The sequence below is a fragment of the Ostrea edulis genome, chromosome 5 (assembly GCF_947568905.1).
Source record: "Ostrea edulis chromosome 5, xbOstEdul1.1, whole genome shotgun sequence".
NCBI classification, from domain to species: domain Eukaryota; kingdom Metazoa; phylum Mollusca; class Bivalvia; order Ostreida; family Ostreidae; genus Ostrea; species Ostrea edulis.
The window spans coordinates 46201067-46223285 of NC_079168.1; the positions used below are offsets into that span (position 1 = coordinate 46201067).

Sequence of the window (22219 nt, forward strand, 5' to 3'; positions counted from 1 at the left end):
GAGGGAATATATATAACATCGACAGAGTCGGATAACAGATAACGCAGACCGATGCGGAAATTATTCTTCCATGAAATTCGATCAAACGCTGACGAAAGTAGACATTAAATCCATTTTATTAACGATCTTTCAGATCTCAAACATTTTGATTTAAAATTCATCCTTTACATTTGAAATCATGTAGAATTTAGTCCCAAAAAAAAGTATGTTCAGAAAGTTTTAGAATATTTTTGTGCAGTACAAGCACTCTTGTTTGAATAATAACCGTACTGTCATGTTCTGGGCACTTTCATTTAACATCACTATAGCAGGGGGGGGGGGTGTCTATCAATTCACAGCATATAGTGTATTGTTATGTAAAACTTATCTTGTTATCTATGCCAAAATATTATAACAAGAGATGTTTGTAAAACACATATGCCCCCCATGGTGCAAAATTGAAAAGGGTTACACACACACACATCATTTAATTGAGAGTAGTATCATCAATTCAAAATATTGAGCAGACAATATATTCCTATGTCAAGAGTGGATTGACCATGTGACCTAAAAATCAATAGGGGTCATCAACTTCTGAAGATGTACCAGTGTACCAAGTTTGATGTCTGTCAAGCAAAGGGTTCTCAAGATATTGAACGGACAGTATATTCCTATGTCCAATTTGACCCTTGGCTTTTGACCATGTGACCTTAAAATAATTAGTAGTCATCTTCTCCTGAAGATGTACCAGTGTACCAAGTTTGATGTCTGTCAAGCAAAGGATTCTCAAGATATTGAGCGGACAGTATATTCCTATGTACAGTTTAATCCTTGACCTTTGACCACGCGACCTCAAAATCAATAGGTGTCATCTTCTCCTGAAGATGTACCAGTGTACCAAGTTTATTGTCTGTCAAGCAAAGGGTTCTGAAGATATGGAGCAGACAGTATATTCCAATGTCCAGTTTGACCCTTGACCTTTGACCATGTGATCTGAAAATCAATAGGGGTCGTCTTCTCCTCAAGACGTACCAGTGTACCACGTTTGATGTCTGTCATGCAAAGGGTTCTCAAGATATTGAACTGACAGTATATTCCTATGTCCAGTTTGACCCTTGACCTTTAAACATGTGACCTCAAAATAAATAGGGGTAATTTTCTCCTGAAGATGTACCAGTGTACCAAGTTTGATGTCTGTCAAGCGAAGGGTTCTCAAAATATTGAACAGGAAGTATATTCCTGTCTAGTGTGACCCTTGACCTTTGACCATGTGACCTCAAAATCAACAGTGGTCGTCTTCTCCTGAAGTCGTATCAGTGTACCAAGTTTGATGTCTGTCAAGAAAAGGGTTCTCGAGATATTTAACGGACAGTATATTCCTATGTCCAGTTTGACCTTTGACCATGTGACCTCAAAATCAATGGGGGTCATCTTCTGAAGATGTACTGGCGTACCAAGTTTGATGTCTGTCAAGCAAAGGGTTCTCTAGACATTGAATGGTCAGTATATTCCTATGCCCAGTTTGACCCTTGACCTTTAACCAAATGACCTCAAAATCAATAAGGGTCATCTACTCCTTAGGATGTACCAGTGTGCCAAGTTTGATGTCTTTTAAGCAAAGGGTTCTCAAGATATTGAGCGGACATTATATTCCTATGTCCAGAGTAGATTGACCCTTGACCTTTGACCTTTTGACCTGAAAAACAATAGGGATCCTCTTCTTCTCATAACTAACCCAGATATGAAATATCATTATCATCAAGTGAATGGTTCTCAAGATATTGAGCGGACAACACATGGTCTACAGAACGACCGACCGACCGACCGACCGACAGACAGACCAACAGACCGATCGACCGACAGGTGCAAAACAATATGCCCCCTCTTTTTCAAAGGGGGGCATAAAAATTGTGATTTGTATTGACATCAAATTTTTCAATGTAAGTTATCATTTGAACAGTCTTTAAAAATGTATTACGTCCAAAAGATATAAAGTATTTTGTATGCCTTTTCCTAATGGCCAGGGTGAACAAAATTAATAGTTTGATATTGACATTATTTGTTTATTGAACTCTTTGAACTATCACACGTGGGTTTTGTTGTTGTTTTTTTGGGGGGTGGGTGGGGGTTGTTGTTGTTGTTTTTGTTCGGGGTGGGGTGGCGGTGGGGTCAGTGCAGTGTCACTCGGCACTGTAAAACGAGTGAAGATAGTTGACCAACTCTTTCAATTCTTTGGTCACCGGTATCAAGCAACTGTCATGTTAATATTTGATCTCTTCTATATGTAATATAATCTATTCACTTTCTTTTACCAATTGTCCATAATTTAGCACCTCAAAATGGAACAAAAAGTTGTCAATTTCAAGGTCCTGCGTTATGCTTGGAGTCAAAACCTATACAAACAAAGCAGTGGCTTGAAGAAAATGCAAGAACTGTGCTGATACATATACTGTCCTTGCATTTTAAAATCCATGTATCTCAAATGATACACATAAATAGCGGTCTAAAACACAAGGCCCATGGACCTGATTATTTGCAATATTTAATGTAAAACATAAAATCCCAATTATGATTGCATAATTCAATAATATAACCTACGAGATAAACAATAAGATTGTCTCTTCCTCTGACCAAACGAACATGTTTTTCATAAGATGGCTAAAGATAGTTTGTACAAAAAAAGCTAGCACTAAACCTACAGTACACTAAAGTTACAAACGTATTTACGCTACAAATTTACATTTGTATTGTTTTTGTCTTGCTATTCAATATGTTAGATATATATAATGTCTTTGCCTTTGATATCTATACAAACTGTAATAATAGCCATTTCCTCATGAATGCACTGCAGTGGTGTGAACAATGCGCGTATGAATCTTGATAAAATGTAGTACATTTATTCTAACGGCTGAGAATTTCGACAGAAATGATAGTAGAATATAAATATAAAAAAAATGAATTCCAGTTTTGAAAATACACGAGGGTGAGAACTACAACGTTTCACACCGGCATGCTTTTCATGAAACGCTCACATTTTCAAAATGAAATTTATTTCTTTTAATATTCCCATCCTGGCTCTGGTGTTCATAGGGTGAAGAAGGTTGAATGTTCATTACATTAGAAAGCTTTCATACATTTCAGTTTTCCAATTTAGTGGTTTTTGTGAAACAGATTTAAACATCACGCCCTTTAACAAATTCCCTTTCCTCGAAGATATGTTGTGGCTTTGGTTAAAATCTGAAAAGATTACAGACAGCCGACGGAAAAAGCTTGCTCGAGTTTCAAGCTCAGGCAAGTTAAAAATGCAACATAGACATTGTCCTGAATAAAATGAAAAACAAATTTCCTGTGTTAGCTCCATGCACGATTCACCGCTATAATGGATAATCAGGTACCGCTTGACCCATTAGAACAAAACCTAGTTAAATTCAATGATACCAATTAAACGATATAGATATAAGAGTTTATGATGAAAATTTATCTAGCTAACAAAATGAGAATGGGCCACCAGCCTTCGATCAAAGTTGAAAGGGTTTGTCACACGAAGTATGCATGTATGTACAGCTAATTAAAGCCCAATTAGTACTATCTATATTGTCCGAGAGAAAGATATCTGAATCTTGGGTAATAGAAACTAAATTAGAATTCATCTTTGAATAACATAGAAATTTTGATCGGTTAGTTATAAGAAAGGGACAAACACTCTCTTATCGATAGGTATTGATTGGTGTCATTTTCCCAGGAAGCGCGTGAGGGGAAAACTTTAGAGATAAAACACGAATTTGCATTCCTTGTCAAATAAATGCATGTAATCTCATAACTACGGTTGTGTCACTGGTAGTTATATGCAAGTTGTTAAAGGTGCAAAATCCCTATAGTAATAATGAGCTGGTATAGCACGTTACCTTGACTTGCAACACTTCCAAACCGGAACACCCAGAGTGTTTAAATAAAGATGCTATCTGACGATTTATCTGTAAACCGTTAACAATCCAATATCTAAAATAATCCTAACAACGACATTAGAGCATTTTAATGATTTAACAAAGTGAGGTAATAGGAAGTTGACATAAACCAACAAACATTAAAATCGATGATGTCTGTCCGGTACATCACGGAGAAAAATCAACTTCTTAAATCGTTTTTGTGCTTTTAATTTCATTTTCAAATGTTGATCAGTGTCATCCTGTTCTTTCACACTGTTTCTTTCAGAATGAGAAAATGGTTCCAGTCGAACTAATGGCGTCGCATTTTGTCCATTCTCCCGACGTAATTTTCGAAACCTTTTCTTGTCGAAGGTTAATAGTTCATCACTAGAAGATTCGTGCTCAGGAATAGCCACGAGCTGAGATTGCATATTGATAATGTTTCTTGGGGATTGTTTCGGGGGCGGGGAAGGTAGTGTTCGCTCACTCTTTGCCAATTTCTTTTGTGATGCCACGTCATTTTCTGGAATATCATCGAGACCGGGCTTGTTTATCTGCATCCGTTTGGCTCGGCTTGGTCTTTTCTTGAAAGCTTCTACATTTGCTTTGTTAAAGTCCAGACTATCATTATTAGTATCAGAATTTTCGGATTCCTGTTCTTTTTCTTGTTCAGAACTCTCTATTGGTGGTAAAGTTACTAAACCACTAAACTCTGTCTGGCCTTTAGGGGAAGGCGATTCATTAGTGCTTGTAGCTCTGTTGTTTCTAGACGTCTTTCTGTTCCCTGCACCAGCTGAAGGACGGTCTGAAGGTGAAGGACTCTGATTCTGAACATTTTCCATTTCTAAGTATCTCAACGTGTCCTCTTTATTGCCCTTATTTCTAATACTGAAATCCACTATATCATACAAATCCGACGCGCTCACAAAACTAATTTTCACATGATGAGGGTTTTTATTATACCGATCGGGTAGGGACGGGAGAGAAAGTCTGGAAGCTGATTTTGGCTTGTCTCTTCGAGGTTTAGTTGACTTCGAATTAGCATTCTTGCCTACGAGTTCATCAAACGACGCTGGTCTCCTTCTATTTTTTGTTGAAGGAAACTTTGGAATGTGTTTAGCTCTAACGTATAACGGTACTGACTCATGTGACAAAATCCCATCCACTCCAGTTTTTGCGTTTGCAATTTTGCGCATGCGTTCTGTATAAGCCAGCATAGACTCCTTTAGTCCCCTTTCACGGTTCACCATCCTAGATACAGAAACGTCAAACTCCCTTTCGTAATGCAAAAGCCGCCGGTCGTATTCCTGTTTCAAGCGCGAGATTTGAGTTGCAGCACGGTTTTCTGTTTGAAAAATTCCAGAACTACTTGAACTAGATGAAGAGGACATGGCCAGAAAAATGACCAATGTTCAAGTGGTGTCTAAATCCTTCATTTTACTCTTTTCGCTACTCTGAGTCCAGTATTTTGTATGTTAACAAATCGCTCATCAAATAATCAGATCTGATCTGAAAAGAAATAATGTATGTTTATGCATAAGCTCATAGATAACAGAAGACATACTTAATTATCTAAGAGAAATAAAGATCGGCAAATATTTCTATTCAGAGATTACAAAACCAGGTATCCTTTTTCTAAAACTTTAAATGCTTTTTTATTACATTCAAGGTTATGTCTAGCCCTGTATTTGATACAAGTCCGGGTGATGAAGTATATTTCAATGCATGTTTAATATAATACATGACTGGGGGCCTTATTTATTGGGTGGTGACTGTCTACTTCCCCGTGCTGTTTCACCAACTAATTAGACCACGGAATGCAATTAATTAATCGTGAGAAAAGTTTGTTCGATATTTCTGAGAAAACCTCTGTAGTTTCTTAATCTTTGCATCTTTCCCATTCATTTGATTAAGAATTCTTTTTTGTGATAGGGTCTGGATTCAGTCAACTACTAGTAGATGTGTACAAACTTCCGCAGAGGTATCACAATATTCATTATTCATGACAATACAGTTACACAACTTCGTCTCTTTGACTAAGTACATCAATGCTCTCTAAGTACTTGCTGATACGATACCTCATCCGGTGGTTTTACTTCATAGAAAAACCTGCAGTTCGAGCTGTATAACTTTTCTGAGTAAAATATTTCCCGTTTTTTCTTTGGTTTGGAACTGGGTAAAATGTATTCCAGTAAATTACTAATCAAAATGGATGTTTTGAATTAAGATTATTTGTCAAATGACAATTGTTAAAAAATATTATGAGCTTTCTTACAATGAATTAAAAATAATTGTATTCAAGGATGTGAAATGCAGATGCGTTCGTGATGTGAAATGTTTGACATGAAGTCAATTCTTGGACATTTTAATTTTTTTTTTTTTACATGATCGAGACCAAAGCAACAAAAAGCAATAGATGAATGTATATACCCAGGTAGTAATTTACAGGGACTGACACATTCAAAACATTTACTCAAAGTTAAAGCTCAGTGAGGTCCAAAACACAGTGACATCCAGTCCAATTTTTGTATAAACAATGTGTTTTATTTTCCTAAAAGCATTAAATCCGCCTTAACATTAAAATTCAATCGAATAAAAGCCGCTAGATGTGTCAAGTAGACTCTCAAATTTCTAGTGTTTAAACTCTCGAGATTTCAAGACAAGTCGGAGAAAGATTTCAAATCATGAAAATATACTCATACGATGCCTTACAATAAAGGACAACGGGGGGAATTTTAAAACTTGATTATCTCTATAGAACTGTGGGGAAAGACAGTGTTATGAAATGTTGGAATATTAACCCTACTTGTACGTAATGTATTCCAGTGCCTGTCATAATTACGACTATGTCATAATGACCATTAATTGGCACCAGACTTCCAGAAGCTTTTGTTACACATACAGTATATATCTCTATTCAAGTGCTTCTTCGTCTAAATCTACAATTGGCCATGTAATGATCCTTCATGCATTTTTAAAAGGTAAATGTCCACCTCGTATTTTAACGATGAAATTATTCTAGGTATACTCATTTGAAGCCCATAAAATTTAAAATTCTTCCCTCGCCTGATTTGCGCAATTGTTTGAGTTTCCCCAATTTCAGAATGGGAAAATGATATTTAATCCCATAGAACTTCGCCTATAAAACAGAAATTTGCTACTTGTATCCACTATTTTATGGGTATTGATTTTTTTCGATCTGTACTTTAATTGAATGCCTATATATTTACTTTAAATTCTCTAAATGTAATTTATAGTGAAATGCGCCAAACACCTTTTGGTAAAAATCGTGTTTGTATCCACATGAGCCCGAACAATGTAAATAAAACTATTGTTAAATGTGGGGGAAACTAACAGTAAACGAGAATAAGTCATATACAAATAAGACAGGTTACAGTGACGGAATGACTGGTGTTTATCTATGATACGTGTAGATTCTTTGCACTGTAAGAAAGGTACCCGGAATCAAAATTTAAAAAAAATATTTAGACAGTTTAGTTTGAAGGCTTATCGTGTACTTACCGACGTGTTTTAACAGTTATTTTAGTGTAATATTTATAGTACTAACACTCGAATTTTTATCTGGATTTCGTTCTATTCTAGATTTTAGAGCATGGGATGAGCATTGGTGATATTTGAATTAAGACTGCGGTAGATATTATCATTCAGCTTCTTTAAAAAAAAAAATTTCATTTTCATTCTAGTTTTTTGAAGGAGGGGGGTGTCATCATGTTTTTTCCCTTCTTGAAAAGATAAATGTATAAATAAAACGAAAACCAGAATTCTCTTTTTATAATGTGTGATAATTGATTGCTTCGCATAGTCTGAATTAAAAATTCTGTATAGAGAATATCAAAGTGGCGAAACGATCCTTTATTCATTTTAAATATGTCTGATATTAAACTTGGTTAAATGAAGCGCGACAAAGTCTATCACCGTCTCTTTAAGAACAACAAAGATATTTTCATGTGTCTGTAGCTAAGTCTTCAACACGGAATGGTGACGATTTTTTGAAATTTGAACTACAATTTTACAGGAGATACTCTGAATCACTTACCTTATTCCGAAATCTTCCGACACATGTTACATAGCGATAGAAGAAAAACATTTAAACTCTTCTGAATATGTAGAAATATACATATCGATACAAACTCTTAATTATTCGCAACTATTGTGTGTTCACTGTCAAGAACCTGGTGTCTTTAAAATACATTTAAAGAACTGGTGATTGTATACACAACAGATTTGAGAGAGATAAATACCTCTAGATAAGAAATGCGCCCACTGTCATCAAATCTCCTGTAGCTTGAATATTCAAATCGAGTCCACCGCGATCCGATATCGTGTAGGGTATCGACCAAGCACAAGCATACACGCTGATCTAAAGATAGACCCATTTGATACGTACATGTAGGCCTCTGAAATATTGACCTGTACTTCCTTAGAAAAGAGCAATCAAGTTGAAGTTAAGTCTTCCATGTTGTTATGATGCTGGTTAAAGGCTTCACTGGCTTCAGAGGTCTTGACACATTCTGTGGAACCAAGGAAGTAGAAAATTCGCATGATGGAAGTAATAAAAACTCATTAATCGATAAGATGCTTAATTTTTTAAAAGCTTCTATTGAATCTTAAGTGATTTAAGAAATCTTTAAAAAGTTTGCTGCATGCCTGTAACTGAGTATTTGTTGAAAAGTGCAATTAATTAGTTTTACAAAATTGAAATTGCATGTAAGTTGGTATTAAGTTAAAGGAGCTAAATGATGAGCGGTGACGGATAGGAAAAGAGAGTTTTTTCATTGCTGTATGTTTCCAATGTGTCAAGAGAAGCTACGTGACGTAGGTCGTGGGCCTTGGACGCGTCAAACGTTAATAAAATAAGTAGAGACAACTCCCTCGCTTAACGCTCAGTATTAACACATGGAACTCATGGGTCTCTGGGACGAGACCCTAAACATGGCAGGCGTTGGCGCGATAAAGAACACTTGACAAAGCACATTGTTCTCGTGCAGACTGACAAAGCACAGAGAGTTCTAGTGCAGACTGACAAAGCACAGAGAGTTCTAGTGCAGACTGATAAAGCACAGAGAGTTCTAGTGCAGACTGACAAAGCACAGAGAGTTCTAGAGCAGTATGACAAAGCACAAAGAGGTCTAGTGCAGTATAACAAAGCACTGATTCAGGATTTCAAGCTAGACCACTGATTCAGGTTGAAATCATAGTCTTATACCTGATCTCTCTACACCGTGACAAGTGCGTCATGGAATATGCAGCAGATCAGAACGCCATGTGTACTGAAAAACGTTATAAATTTCTTATATATACATGTACATAGATGCAATGATATTTACTATATTCTTTGATTTTATGATTTCTCAATTGACATAAAAGATAAAATTAACGGAAAATGGACAAATGATATGATAAAATATGCGCATAACAGATTTTCTTTCAAATATCATCGATAAAAATTAAGTACATATATTATATCATCAATTTATAAACTGACATGTCCGATATTAATTTATTTTTTTTTACAATTTTTTTTTTTTTTTTTTTAAATTTTTATTATTATTATTATTATATATTTTTTTAATGAATTTTAATTAGACCTACTGTAAGTTAGTAATTTTTCATTGATATATTTTTCTGTACATAAATTGTTAAATCTTTGAATTGTTTGTGATTGATTTCTACTGACTTCGGGTTATTTACAATGCTTGCAAATCCCAAAGGGTTTTCAACCCAAAATGAAAGTTTTGTATGATAAAGATGCCAAGAACAGAGATTTAAACCTTTTTAAAGTTAATACAATCCTCGACTTTCATGTAAAACCACACTACATGTAAGTAATAGAGTCCCACTAAGGGACAGTACTTGTAGTTTGGTTTTCCTCAACAGAGGTCGTGGACTCCTTAGATAAGATCTTGGTGACTTGTACAGTCGTGTTCTTATCGTGCCAATATGAAGCTTCACTTGCAAACTTTTGTGTTGTTTTTATGCTGTATTGCAATAACACACGGGATAAGACGGTAACATTTGATAATTATGCATTTATTCATTATAACTGCTCCAATCTTTTTTAAAAATATTATTATTATTTTATTCATTTATAAAGCGCAAAATTACATATAGTTTCTATGCGCTGTACAATGTTTGTGCTGATAATCAATGATGATATACTAATAAAAGACCTGCAAGAACTATAAAGGAAATGATAAAACAATAGAAAGAATTTAAATAGAACATGGTTGTAAAATGACGAAGTGGTTGACTTTGACTTGACAAGATACAATTGGCATACAGGTATTCGTATGCTGTATCAAAATTCAGTTTGCAAGAGCACATATTGATGTGCTGACGAATTTTGTATAAATGGATGGATGTATATTGTTAGGCCTATGTTCGGTGCTAACGAACTTTGAGCAGGGAGGGATCTTTATCGTGCCACACTTGCTGTGACACAGGGCCTCGGGTTTATGGTCTCATCCGAAGGACCACACCATTTAGTCGCCTCTTACGACAAGCAGGGGGTACTGAGGACCTATTCTAACCCGGATCCCCACGGAAAGCCTTTTGCATGAAAAGTGAAAATAACGAACTGTGATCAATCTCATAACTCTTATAAACAATACAAAATAGAGACCCTGTCGAGCGGTCAGGGACGAAAGGGCATCTAGGATCAAATATAAGACTCAGGCTCGTCATGGGATGCAGATTATTCAAATAAATTTGTGATAAAAGGTCAAAGGTCAAGCGAATTGGACTTTGATATAGAAAAATAGTTTCAGGACCATGTTTCACCTGAAGTTACCATGCTTTTACATGCAGACTTGCCATATGATACCTATTGATTTTACATCTTTCAGATGTACCTAGTTTTATCTGTGTTCTGCGAGGGACTAGCCCCGTTATAACAACTTTAGTTTATAAGAACATGAATATTCATTATAAATAGTTATTGATGATAATAAGAAATATAAAAGAATATGAACAGAGCAAATATAGTATCAAAAGTCTTGTGTTTCTACCAAGAACGCAAAAATCCAATTTCTGTATATACCGGTATCCATAATTGTTTTTTTTTTTTAATTTCCTCATGTTTTTCTGTATTTCCATAATTATACAATGTAGTATATCATATCTATCATATGTTACAGGTAAAATTAGTATGATGATAATGTTTTTAAGAGATACTTAGAGATAGTGTATGATCTATTAAAATGGATGTTGGGTTTGCTTCTCAGAAAGAGAGAATGGTGTAGACCGGTGGAGACGGACACGCAGTGTCACAGTGGTATCTTTGGAAACTTGTGTCACATGCAAGATGACATGTGCTGTTGCCCGCCCATTTATCCAGGTATGGACTTCAAATCCCAGAATCTCTTACATGTATTTTCAGGTTTTTACATTTTATTTTGCATGACATTTGTTTAAAAAAATCCGAAACTATTAAGTCAAGAGCAAGAATGTGAAGCATCTTGGAGATTAAGGGTTTTATTCTTAATATTTTTACGTTGACTGTGAAGTAAGATCAAGGATTTTATTTTAAATACTTTTACATTGACTGTGAGGTAAGGTCAAGGATTTTATTTTGGATACTTTTACATTGACTGTGAGGTATGGTCAAGGATTTTATTTTCAATACTTTTACATAGACTGTGAGTTAAGGTCATTTTACAATCCTCGGTTTAATGTTCTAACATTTCTTGCAATTGACACCCATGTCCATGTCTCCAAGAAACAGTTTATTTTGCCTTAACGACCCTAAGAAAATACTTCATTACTGGTAATATATTGGTTAATCAATTCCAATAAGCCCAGGTCACCCAGAACGACCTTGGCTATGGAATTTTTGCCCTTAAATGAAGGTAGTCTACAAGCACGGATTATCAGCCAGGTTTGAAGTATGTTGGAAGTGCCGTAGCATTTTTTTTTTTAATCAAATCAACGCCTGGCTGCCGTATTACGGGACCTCCGCTTTAAGATCTCATCCAAGGACCCGAAACTCTCAAATCTAAACACAGAGGGTTTGGCGACTACCTATTTTTACGTCTAGGGTTTGACATGATTTGTGAAATTCACATGCAAGCATCCTAATGAGATGTAGATTTATTCACGTATGCTCACACTATGGCTCCTGGGTCTATTGGCTCTCATTACTGAGTGTTAACATTTTAAATAAGAATAATTTAGGCAATTTTTCAATGATCTATCTATGACGATAATGAAAGGTGAAGATGACGAACAGTGATCAGTCTCATAACTCCTATATGTAAAACTTATACGGTACCAATTTTGATGCACCAGATGCGCATTTCGACAAATAACGCCTCTTCAGTGATGCTCAAGCCGAAATTTTGGAAATTCGAAATAACAATAAACTTGTAAGAGCTAAAAGGAAAACCAGAGTGCCAAAAACTATATGCAATGCAAAATAGATAGTTGGACAAATACGGACCCCTGGATACACCAGAGGTGGCATCAGGTACCTAGGAGGAGTAAGCATCACCTGTCGACCGGTCACGTCCGCCGTGAGCCCTATATCTTAATCAGGTAAACGGAGTTATCTGTAGTTAAAATCAGTGTTTCAAGAACGGTATGAAACACGTCAGACAGCATTTGACCCAATGATAGGGTGTATTGGCAAACTAGATTGTTATAACGACCATAGAATTTGCGAAATGCTGACTTTAAACGAGACTGTTCAAACCCCTGCACTATCAACTTGTTTTTCGGTAACCTGCCTCGATTTAAAAACTGACCATAAGCAGAATAAGCTCTTGCTTATCGAATCAGTTGAGAGGTATAAACACCATATGCAGGTGATAATGGAATATTGCTACATAAATATGGGAAGTTGACGATGGAGAAGCTGAAATCATCCCGTTTGTCATAAAGTAGAGTTGTTAGTTTAACGTAAATATCTACTTTCAATAAAATATCTAAGTATGAAGCAGAAGTGGACGACCCTGTGGTGTCTTTGATTTCGAGTTCACAGGGATATATTGAATCGACATATGAATGAAAGTTATTATTGTTAATAGAGAAAACGATACACCTAATGTCGAATTGAAGGCCACAGCAAGAGATTTTTTTCTTATCACGTAGAAGGTTTTGAATAAATTGATAATATATCAAATTAATATGCAAATATACTCATCTTGTTTATAGTATTTGAAAGAAATATTAAAACATCTTCTTGTAACGTGGGTGTTTAAAGAAATTCACACGGGATTGAATGTTTTACATGGGGAGATTGAGTGTAGTGACCTTTGGGTCTCTTGTTCTATATAAGCAATATATGTACCAATTTATTTTCTATCCATTTTTTTGTGGGCGTATATTTGTGAGAAGACTCGAACTTTACAATATTTCGGAACACTTTTGGTGTAATATCTATCTGCCCGTGGGTATCCGGGTTAGAATAGGTCCTCAGTACCCCCTTGCTTGTCGTAGAAGGCGACTTAATTGGGCGGTCCTTAGGATGAGACCGTAAAAACCGAGGTCCCATGTCACAGTAGGTGTGGCACGATAAAGACCCCTCCCTGCTCAAAGGCCGTAAGCGCCGAGCATAGGCCTAAATTTTGCAGCCCTTCACCGGCAATGGTGACGTCTCCATATGAGTGAAATATTCTCGAGGGACGTTAAAAAATATTCAATCAATCAATCTTTCTATCTGTATATCTATCTATCCTCACTGACAGGAAAAAGAGAGACAGGACACTGTGCCATGGTGTGGGATTGGAATTGCCCCCCTCACTGTAGAATGGTGACGGATTGTCAGACAAGATGCCACATGGCGGGACAGTACTGCTGCTGGTGCACCTCATCAACTTCACAGCTTAGTTAAAGCACAGTACTGCTGCTGGTGCACCTCATCAACTTCACAGCTTAGTTAAAGCAACTTACCTATATTTACTAAACTACTAGGGAACATGCATACATTTTGAATATTTTTTTCGAAAATAAATCATTATGTATTCAATTTAGTTCACATCCCTTTTTCAAAATGAACATTTCACAGTAATCGACGTTATTCAATCTAGTTGAAGCAAGGTGTTTTGTGGAGGGGAGGGGGTGGTATTTACTTTTATATGCCCCCGCAATCGGATATTTCGGGGCATATAGTTTTTGGTATGTCCGTCTGTTTGTCTGTTCGTCCGTTAAAACTATAACCTTGCCATTACTTTTGAATAGTTGGTGATTTAGGGCTTTCATATTTCACAAAAGTACTCCTTTTGACAAGTCCTTTCCTTAGGGACCAGAATTGCTTTGCTGCTTTACAGGGGCATCAGTGTTTGACGGACCATCTTGTTTTAAAATTGTACATGGAAGTCATAAAGTAGCTACGAGCCACAACTTTTTTATTAGATATACAATACATGGTATGCACCTTTTGTATGACATCATAATTATTTAGATATCTATTGATCTTCAAAGGTGTTTGAATAAAAACTTTACGCTATAATATACTGGTATATACCGATAAAAAAACCCCAAATAGCATAATTAAATTTCATATTCATTTTAAGATGAGAAAATACTTAATAAATGATTTATTCATAACACAAAAATGATGTAAACGCTGGTTTAATGATCAAAGTATCACCACCACTAATGAAAATTACAGTCATTAACAGCTCAAGGTCACCCGATTTCAATAGCTCACTATCATTTATCTATCCCCACCCCCAGCGCCAATGACTGCCTGACAATGTCTTCGAATGGACGCAATAATGAGTCTCTAAAATTGTCTAGGGATGTTCTACTTCAACTGCAGAGCTTGGGTCGTTGTTGTAGAGTCTGACGCTGCGGTTGTCTTTGGCGGATGCGCTTAACCAGTTTGTCCAATGCACTTTCGATAGGGTTCAAATTTGGTGATTTGGATGGCCAAGGAAGAACCTGGATATTGTGTCTTTGCAGAACATCACGTTAGACGAGCAGTATGTGGTCTGATGTTGTCATGTTGGAGTACTAATCCGGGATGCTGCATTATTAGAACCACATGCCGCTATATCACTTCATCAATATTAAAACATGTAATTAAAATTCACAAAAGAACTATTCATCTGTGAATAAAATTGCAAAAATTACTCGTACATGTAAGTTTTGCATGGAGTATGGATTTCAATCATAGAAAATAAAAATGGTTTACCATGTTGGTCACAACTTGAAAGATACAGACCAGAATTTAACTAAAGTCTAAACACATCTTTAATAATTTGATAGTTTGCCATTACAACCCATCATTGGGTTAAATGCAGCTGCAATAATGTAGCCCTATCCGAATTTTTTATTCTAATTTTTTCGCGATAGGGCTACAATTCCATAGGATATCCGTAATGGTGCAAAATAATTTAATGAATAACCGATAATAAACTCCGTGTATTAGTCCCAAATGTTGTATATACCCAAAGGAATACCAACTTTGTGCTTGGGCATGTCTAATAAAGTTTTTCATTAAACATCATGTACAGCATGCAACATTCTTCGTCTGCTCCGCCATGCTTGTTATCTCGAGATTTCGTAGGTGGATCTACTGAAAAACCTAAACACTGACAATCTGCGCGAAAATGTTGTTACTCGAGCCATTCCGACAAAGAAAGGAAAATCATATGGTTGCAGAAATAATTTACTCTCTGCTGTTCGTTTTTTAACTTGGTATTAAATCTAAACCTTTTTAATAGCGACGAAATAGCTTTCGCCCCCGTACTTGTCCATTGATGTAAATACTACCTTATATGGCATATGCAAATAACTTGACAATCGGAAGTTGTAACTTCAGTACATCAAACATGGCGCACAAATATGAATCGAGAAGTTGGAATATATCGAAATTGTTGAAAACGGTAGAACAGAGCCTCACAAATCGTAACTTGCGAATTGTAAATTTATATATTGACTAAGAAACATAGAATACCATTTTATTTACGTAAGGAAAGTCAGCAAATGTTTAAAATGATCGAAAATGTTGCGGGAGTGAATCACTCCCGCATTTGCCCCATTACGGAGATCCTAAGGAGTTGTAGCCCTCTCCCAAAAAAAAATCGGAGAGGGCTATATTATTGCAGCTAGGTCAAATGCTGTCTGAATTGTTTCATACCGAGTGTTGGGCCGTTCTTGGCACACTGATTTTGACTACGGATAACTCCGTTTACCTGATCAAGATGTAGGGCTCACGGAGGGTGTAACCGGTCGGCAGGGGATGCTTACTCATCCTAGGCACCTGATCCCACCTCTGGTATATTCAGGGATTCGTGTTTGCACATGCCCATCTTTCTATTTTCAATTGCTTATAGGAGTTATGAGATTGATTACTGTTCGTTATCTTCACCTTTCATACATCTTCATACATCTTCGCTAGCCAAGGGTTTTCGGACCGAAAACCCTTGGCTAGCGAAGATGCCTTTCCTAGAGAATACTGAGATGTGAAAAATACTTGTAAGCACATGAGACAACAAATAAGTAAAACAGTAATAAAAAAAATATGCAAAATGTAGAAAAATTACCGAACAAACATGACAAAGTAAACAAAAGTTTCTCAGGAGCTTGAATTCCTCAGCTGATATAACTGGAGAGACAATTATTATGAAGAACTCCAGAGATTTTTAAAATTAAGTAAAAATGGTGTTTAATCATACTCATATAGATTTATTTATTAGATAGGACACATATTTTTTAATTACACATCTGATACAGGACAGCAACTTTTTTTTGTATTTTTAGAAGATAGGATATAGGTTTTTTTAAAAAAAAAAAATGAAAATATAGAATGCACCGGTCCCAACGCCCCAATAAATATTGACCGGTCCCTTACGGATTATTTAAAAAAAACCCAACTAAATAGTCGCCCCACTTAACCTTGCTTGTATTTGCTACTTCTTCCAGCTTTAGTAAAACATTGTATCAAGCGCGATAACTCTAATAGGTGAATAACAACAAAATCAGTATCTTTTGAAAGTTAGGTTACTTTACACATGTTTATTAAAAGGTGAGGATAACGAACAATGATCAATCTCATAACTCATTTAAGCTATACAAAATAGAGAGTTGGGCAAAAACGGACCCCTTGACATACCAGAGGTGGGATCAGGTGCCTAGGAGGAGACTCCCCTGTCGACCGGTCACACCCGCCGTGAGCCCTATATCTTAATCAGGTAAACGGAGTTATACGTAATCAAAATCAGTGTGCCAATAACGGCCTAACAATCGATATGAAACACGTCATACAGCATTTGACCCAACGATAGGTTGTATTAGCAAACTAGATCGTTATAACGACCATAGAATTTGCGAAATACTGACTTTAAACGAGACTGTTGGAACCCATGCACTATCAACTTGTTTGTCAGTAGCCTGCTTCGATTTAAAAACTGACCATAAACAGAACAAGCTCTTGCGTATCGAATCAGTTGAGAGATGTTTTGACTCAAAAACTAACACTTGCACAATAGAATCAAACAATTAACTCAAAGGGTGAGTGGAATATGAGTGGCCACATTGTATCGACCAAAGTGTCCGAGGGAATACCCGGCATACTAACCTAACCAGTATAACGGGCAAACCGATGGCCTGGCGTTAAGCACCAGTACCGAAAATTCCAAACTATAGAATGAGGGTTTGCTGCGTTAAGTAGGCGAAATTGTCGATCATACCGGAACCAGCCCGGAGATCGAGAGGTCGCTATTCGGACATCCCTCAGGTATTTTAAGAATTCCTGTGCTATCGTTCTATATTTCTCCAGCATAATGCTAATGAATATGATGAAGGCCGAGGTCCATTTGTCTATGGTTAAAAAAGTGTTGGACTTTTGCTTGACCAACCACATAGTGCCATTACACATTTAGATTTTGCCTTGCGTATCAACTAATTCCCTGGTGGATTTTAATAGGAGAGATAAATCGATGGACTGGCCCTCCCAAATTTTATTTTTAAGTGACTGGGGGACGTGTGAGTTAATCGGATCAAAAGCACTTGTGATCGTACGAGGTTGATAATCATGAACATTGAAATCGGGGCCCTCGAAATTAATTATCGGTGCTTGCTGAATATTCGGCATGATAATGTTGCTGAATATTCGGCATGATAATGTTGGACTCGAAGAATTCGAGGTTAGGGGGTCCGGCTTCGTCCGCGGTCACGTTGATGATGGCCCTAGTTGCTGTCGATGTGGGCCGCATACTTTGGCCACGTGCTTGGTCCGATTGTGCGTCTGGTTGATGGTCGCGCCTCCGCCTCATCCTATAGACGGTGTAACCTAACCTCGTTCTCTTCTCTTGCGGAGGTTAGGGGCTCCAGTACGCACGGGTGGCATCTTGTCGTAAGAGAAAACTGTTGATGGCCGTTGAAATATAAGGAAAGGTGGGGAAGACTGTAGCTAGCGATGCTGCCACTTTGGCGTAAAACGGAAACGGAAGTCTCGTGATGCCTTAGCTAAGTTGTACCAAATGAAGAGAAGTAATGTTAACTTGTACCATTGTTTAAGAAATATAACCACACATACCGCAATGTGACATTTCGTCACTTAAATAAAATTATTTAATATAATAATAAAATAATCTGTCATATTTCACATTTGATGTTTACTGCCGATTCACGATCGCGTCCGACTTGCGAACACTTATTTTATTTTACATATGACATCGTTGTACATATCGGAGTTTATTTTTGAATTTTTACAGTTAATGTTTTATGTAACTTTACTTGTTAACAAAGACTACGTTTTGTTGAAAATAATAGGGGGGGGGGGAGGTGTCAAACAATACAGTATTTATAATTATTGTGCACGTTTAATGCCGTTGATTTTCAATTTCATAGGCCTAGTTTGAAGCTCTGTCAATGTAACAGTGCTCCATGGTGCAATGTAAAATCAGAAAAGAAAATATAGTGCAACCGTCTTGGTTGTCCCCACACCAAGTTAAATTTATACAATATAAACGAATTTTTTTCAGCATGCTCAGTCAATCAAATTGCGTGTTACAAATAAAATAAAATTATTTAATATTCAATAGAAGGGGGTGGGGAACGGAAATGCGTTTTCTTTGAAAAAATTTCGACTATTTTTAAAATTCTTGTCTTATTTTCGTGAAAAACTTAAAATCCGAAACGAAAGTAATCTTAATTCAATTATTGCTCTCTTCAATTGAATTAATGATATCTTTAATTCATTTGAAGAGAGCAATAATTCTTTTAAAGAGAGCAACTATACAATTAAAGATATCTTCAATTCAACATATCCACAATTGAATTAATGATATCTTTAATTGAATTGTTGCTCTCTTTAAAAGAATTAATGCGCGCATTAATTCCTTATACAAAAGCATTGTAAATGATTTAAAGATATCTTCAATTGAATTAAAGAGATCATCAAATTATTTATACCGAGCTCTAAATCAATTATTGCGAGCACTATTTCTACTAAATTGATGCCCTCATCAAATGAATTGAAGAGAGCAATAATTGAATTAATGCACGCATCAAATCTATTATTGCTCTCATTAATTGAATTAATGCGCGCATCAATTGAATTGAAGAGAGCAATAATTGAATTAATGCGCGCGAATTGAAGCGTGCATTAATTCATTTGATGAGAGCAATAATTGATTTAATGCGCGCATTAATTCAATTAAAGGGAGCAATAATTGAATTGATGATATCTTCAAATAATTGAAGATATCTTCAATTATTTGAGTTTATGTTAATTTGGCGCTCCATAAATCAGCGGTTGGTATTTTGCTAATATCGATAATTTATTTCCTTCCAATTCTTTGTTTATTTCTGTCCTATTACAATACACAAATCAGCACGAATCTTTGGAAGTAAAAATAAAAAATAGGCCAAGTCCACAAGATAGTCTCAACACGTCGACAGAGCGAAAGAAATATGAAAGCTGCGCAATTTCTTATTTTACTGAGTGTTGTTGTATGGGTGAAATCAGCTCGATGGTAAGATTACATTTATTCCTTAATGAACATGGGAGGTTTAATGATTTTAATATAAAGAAGTACATATTTCTCTTGATCGTTGCTTTTTTTGCATACTTTTTAGATAGCATCGATTTGAAAACAGACTCCAATTGTTTGATAAGGAAACGAAAACAAAAGAAAGAATGATATGATATGAAAATACAATAATTCAAAGATTTAGTGTGAAGTAGAGGTCCCGTGTCCTCGTTTCCACATTCGACCTTGCGCACCATGCCTAGGTCAAAATGTGGTGCATTTTACCTACAGCTGGTGACGTGACGTCTCTGTATGAGCGAAAAATTATTAAATGAAACGGATTTACAACAAACAATTTTTTTTTTTATTTTAAGACAAATCCTGCATTTACATGTACATGCAACATTTACTGATCGCGGTAGTTCAGTGGTTAGAGTGCTCGCTTTGTGACGGGGAGGTCGCAAGTTTGAGTCCCGCTCCTACAATACATACATCAACCCTAATACGTAAAACTAGGTAGTGGTTGCTCCTTTACCAGGCATTCAAAAGTGAGAATCCCGGGTCTCTCGGATGCTAATAATTTAGGTCTAAATTAATTGTCTAAATAATTCACCTACAACTGACGACCTACTGATACGTAATATTTCAAGTTTCAGATAGGGTGATATTTTTTTTAAATATTTTACATTGAAGAAATCGTGCATTTACTAACTGAAAACTTCATATTGCAACAACAGAACCTTTTAACCCCTTGGTTTTCCATCAAATAAAGATTAGAATACTTTGTGGTTTATAGGACTCGAGAAGACTGCCACTACGCCGATTCGGAGGAGGTGTGCAAATCTGTTTACCTTGGATATCGCTGCCACTTTTCTGTAGAGAATAACAGATGTTGTTGTCCTCGTATTTTCCCAGGTTTGTCATCTCGCTTTACTTGTCTCCATAATTTCACACTATATGACTTGATTTAATTAAACAAATGATACAAGAACAGACTTTAGGAAAATCCTTTCGAATTTCTACATCACGTAAACACTTACGTAGACATTTAGTATTTATTCAATACTTTCACAGGCAAAAGAGCCTTCCCCTGCTTTGGGAGTGACGAAAGCAGCTGTCGTCTGCCATGTCATATGACGGAAGATGGGTCGTGCTGTTGGTGTCCCCTGGGTTGATAATAAAATTTGCAACATGTTATTTGTTAAGATTATTTTCTAGTAGCTATCAGAGATTCATCAGTGCCTTACCTCCCCTCTCTTTTTGGTTTTACATCAGTCGTTGAATCACATCATTCATGTTTGTTGATACTACACGTAGGTTAGTAATGTTGCAGTTAAAGATTTATATATCACTTTATTTTCAATTAAAATTGGACAGAAATCAACTGCATTTAAACAAATAAAAAAAATCTTGTAATAACGTAATGATCTCGTTATTTCGAGTTAGCACCTCGTTATAAAGATTTAGTATGTTAAGGCGCTATAACGAATCAGGGTCTGGTTATAACGACTTTCTTGTGTCGTTCTATAACGAGATAGTAATTTTGTTACAACGATTTAGCATCTCGTTTAAACTACCTAGTACTGATACAATATATAATGAAATATTTATCGTATAATAGCAAGAACATACTCTTGTTTTAACGAGAACATATGAGACGTTATACCGAGATATACAACCGGCCTTATAATTTGTTTGTCTACTCGTGTTGAGACTAAATTTACTCGAGTAGTATTTAAGTGTTTCTTTTTCGCACCCGAATACAATATCGAGGCTTCTCTCCTCTTAACCTCAGTATATTTATATTGATATTGATACCAAGCAGATGCTGAAGTTCCTCGTTGACAATATTCACGTAGTCTTTGGTGATCAAATCAAATCTTCAAACAGTCCGTTGGAATTCCCATGGGCGTGAATTGTGCTTCTTTATTAGCTGACTTTTTTTTATAATCTTATGAGGCAGAATTTATTCAAAAGCTTCTCAATGTATGAAAAAACAGATCTTGCACAGTACGCCTATTGGAATATGGTGAGAAGCGTGGCTCTCGAGCAGACTTGGGTTGCCTTGTCTTTACATAATTTTATATATATATTACGAAAACGATGTGATTTTCAAAACTTGTTCATATAGTTTTACATTTTGAGTGATGTATATCCTTGCTTATGTAGAACAATATCTTCATTGCTATTTATGTTTTCATACTTGAAATAACATTCTCTAATCTGACATTAGAATGTTGTCAATTCTTTCATATATGAAAGGTCATTTTTCCTTATTTTTCCATTCATGAAATGCAATAGATATCTAATTTTTGGAATGATGATTATTATGTTGAAAGAACTGTTTGTTAAAGATTCATTTGAATGCCTATA

General features: G+C 36.0%; 2 protein-coding genes across 3 annotated transcripts; one reads left to right on the forward strand and one right to left on the reverse strand.

The window, feature by feature from the left end:
* Positions 1–3994: 3994 nt before the first annotated feature.
* On the reverse strand, positions 3995–8398 carry LOC125652574 (uncharacterized). 2 transcript variants are annotated; one of them, XM_048881895.2, is made up of 2 exons: positions 8168–8398; positions 3995–5414 (listed from the first exon to the last, which is right to left on the reverse strand). In XM_048881895.2, the coding sequence occupies exon 2, from the start codon at positions 5294–5296 to the stop codon at positions 4064–4066; it is 1233 nt and encodes a 410-aa protein (XP_048737852.1). In that variant the 5' UTR covers positions 5297–5414; positions 8168–8398; the 3' UTR covers positions 3995–4063. The 2 variants fall into 2 exon arrangements, with proteins under 2 accessions (XP_048737852.1, XP_048737851.1); XM_048881894.2 differs by having other exon boundaries at positions 7963–8168.
* Positions 8399–9782: 1384 nt separating this feature from the next.
* Positions 9783–13890, forward strand: LOC130054546 (uncharacterized). Its single transcript, XM_056164603.1, has 3 exons — positions 9783–9934; positions 11150–11262; positions 13610–13890. Exons 1-3 carry the CDS (start codon positions 9867–9869, stop codon positions 13753–13755), a joined length of 327 nt encoding a protein of 108 aa, XP_056020578.1. The 5' UTR covers positions 9783–9866; the 3' UTR covers positions 13756–13890.
* The last annotated feature ends 8329 nt before the right edge of the window (positions 13891–22219 follow it).

What these genes read in the sequence shown, in the direction of transcription:
- LOC130054546 (XM_056164603.1), top strand. Translation starts at nt 9,867, where the DNA reads ATGAAGCTTCACTTGCAAACTTTTGTGTTGTTTTTATGCTGTATTGCA. An exon ending in ATAACACACGGGATAAGACG is followed by an intron (nt 9,935 to 11,149) that starts GTAACATTTGAT and finishes TTTGCTTCTCAG; the next exon opens with AAAGAGAGAATGGTGTAGAC. An exon ending in TTGCCCGCCCATTTATCCAG is followed by an intron (nt 11,263 to 13,609) that starts GTATGGACTTCA and finishes CCTCACTGACAG; the next exon opens with GAAAAAGAGAGACAGGACAC.
- LOC125652574 (XM_048881895.2), bottom strand. Translation starts at nt 5,296, where the DNA reads ATGTCCTCTTCATCTAGTTCAAGTAGTTCTGGAATTTTTCAAACAGAA.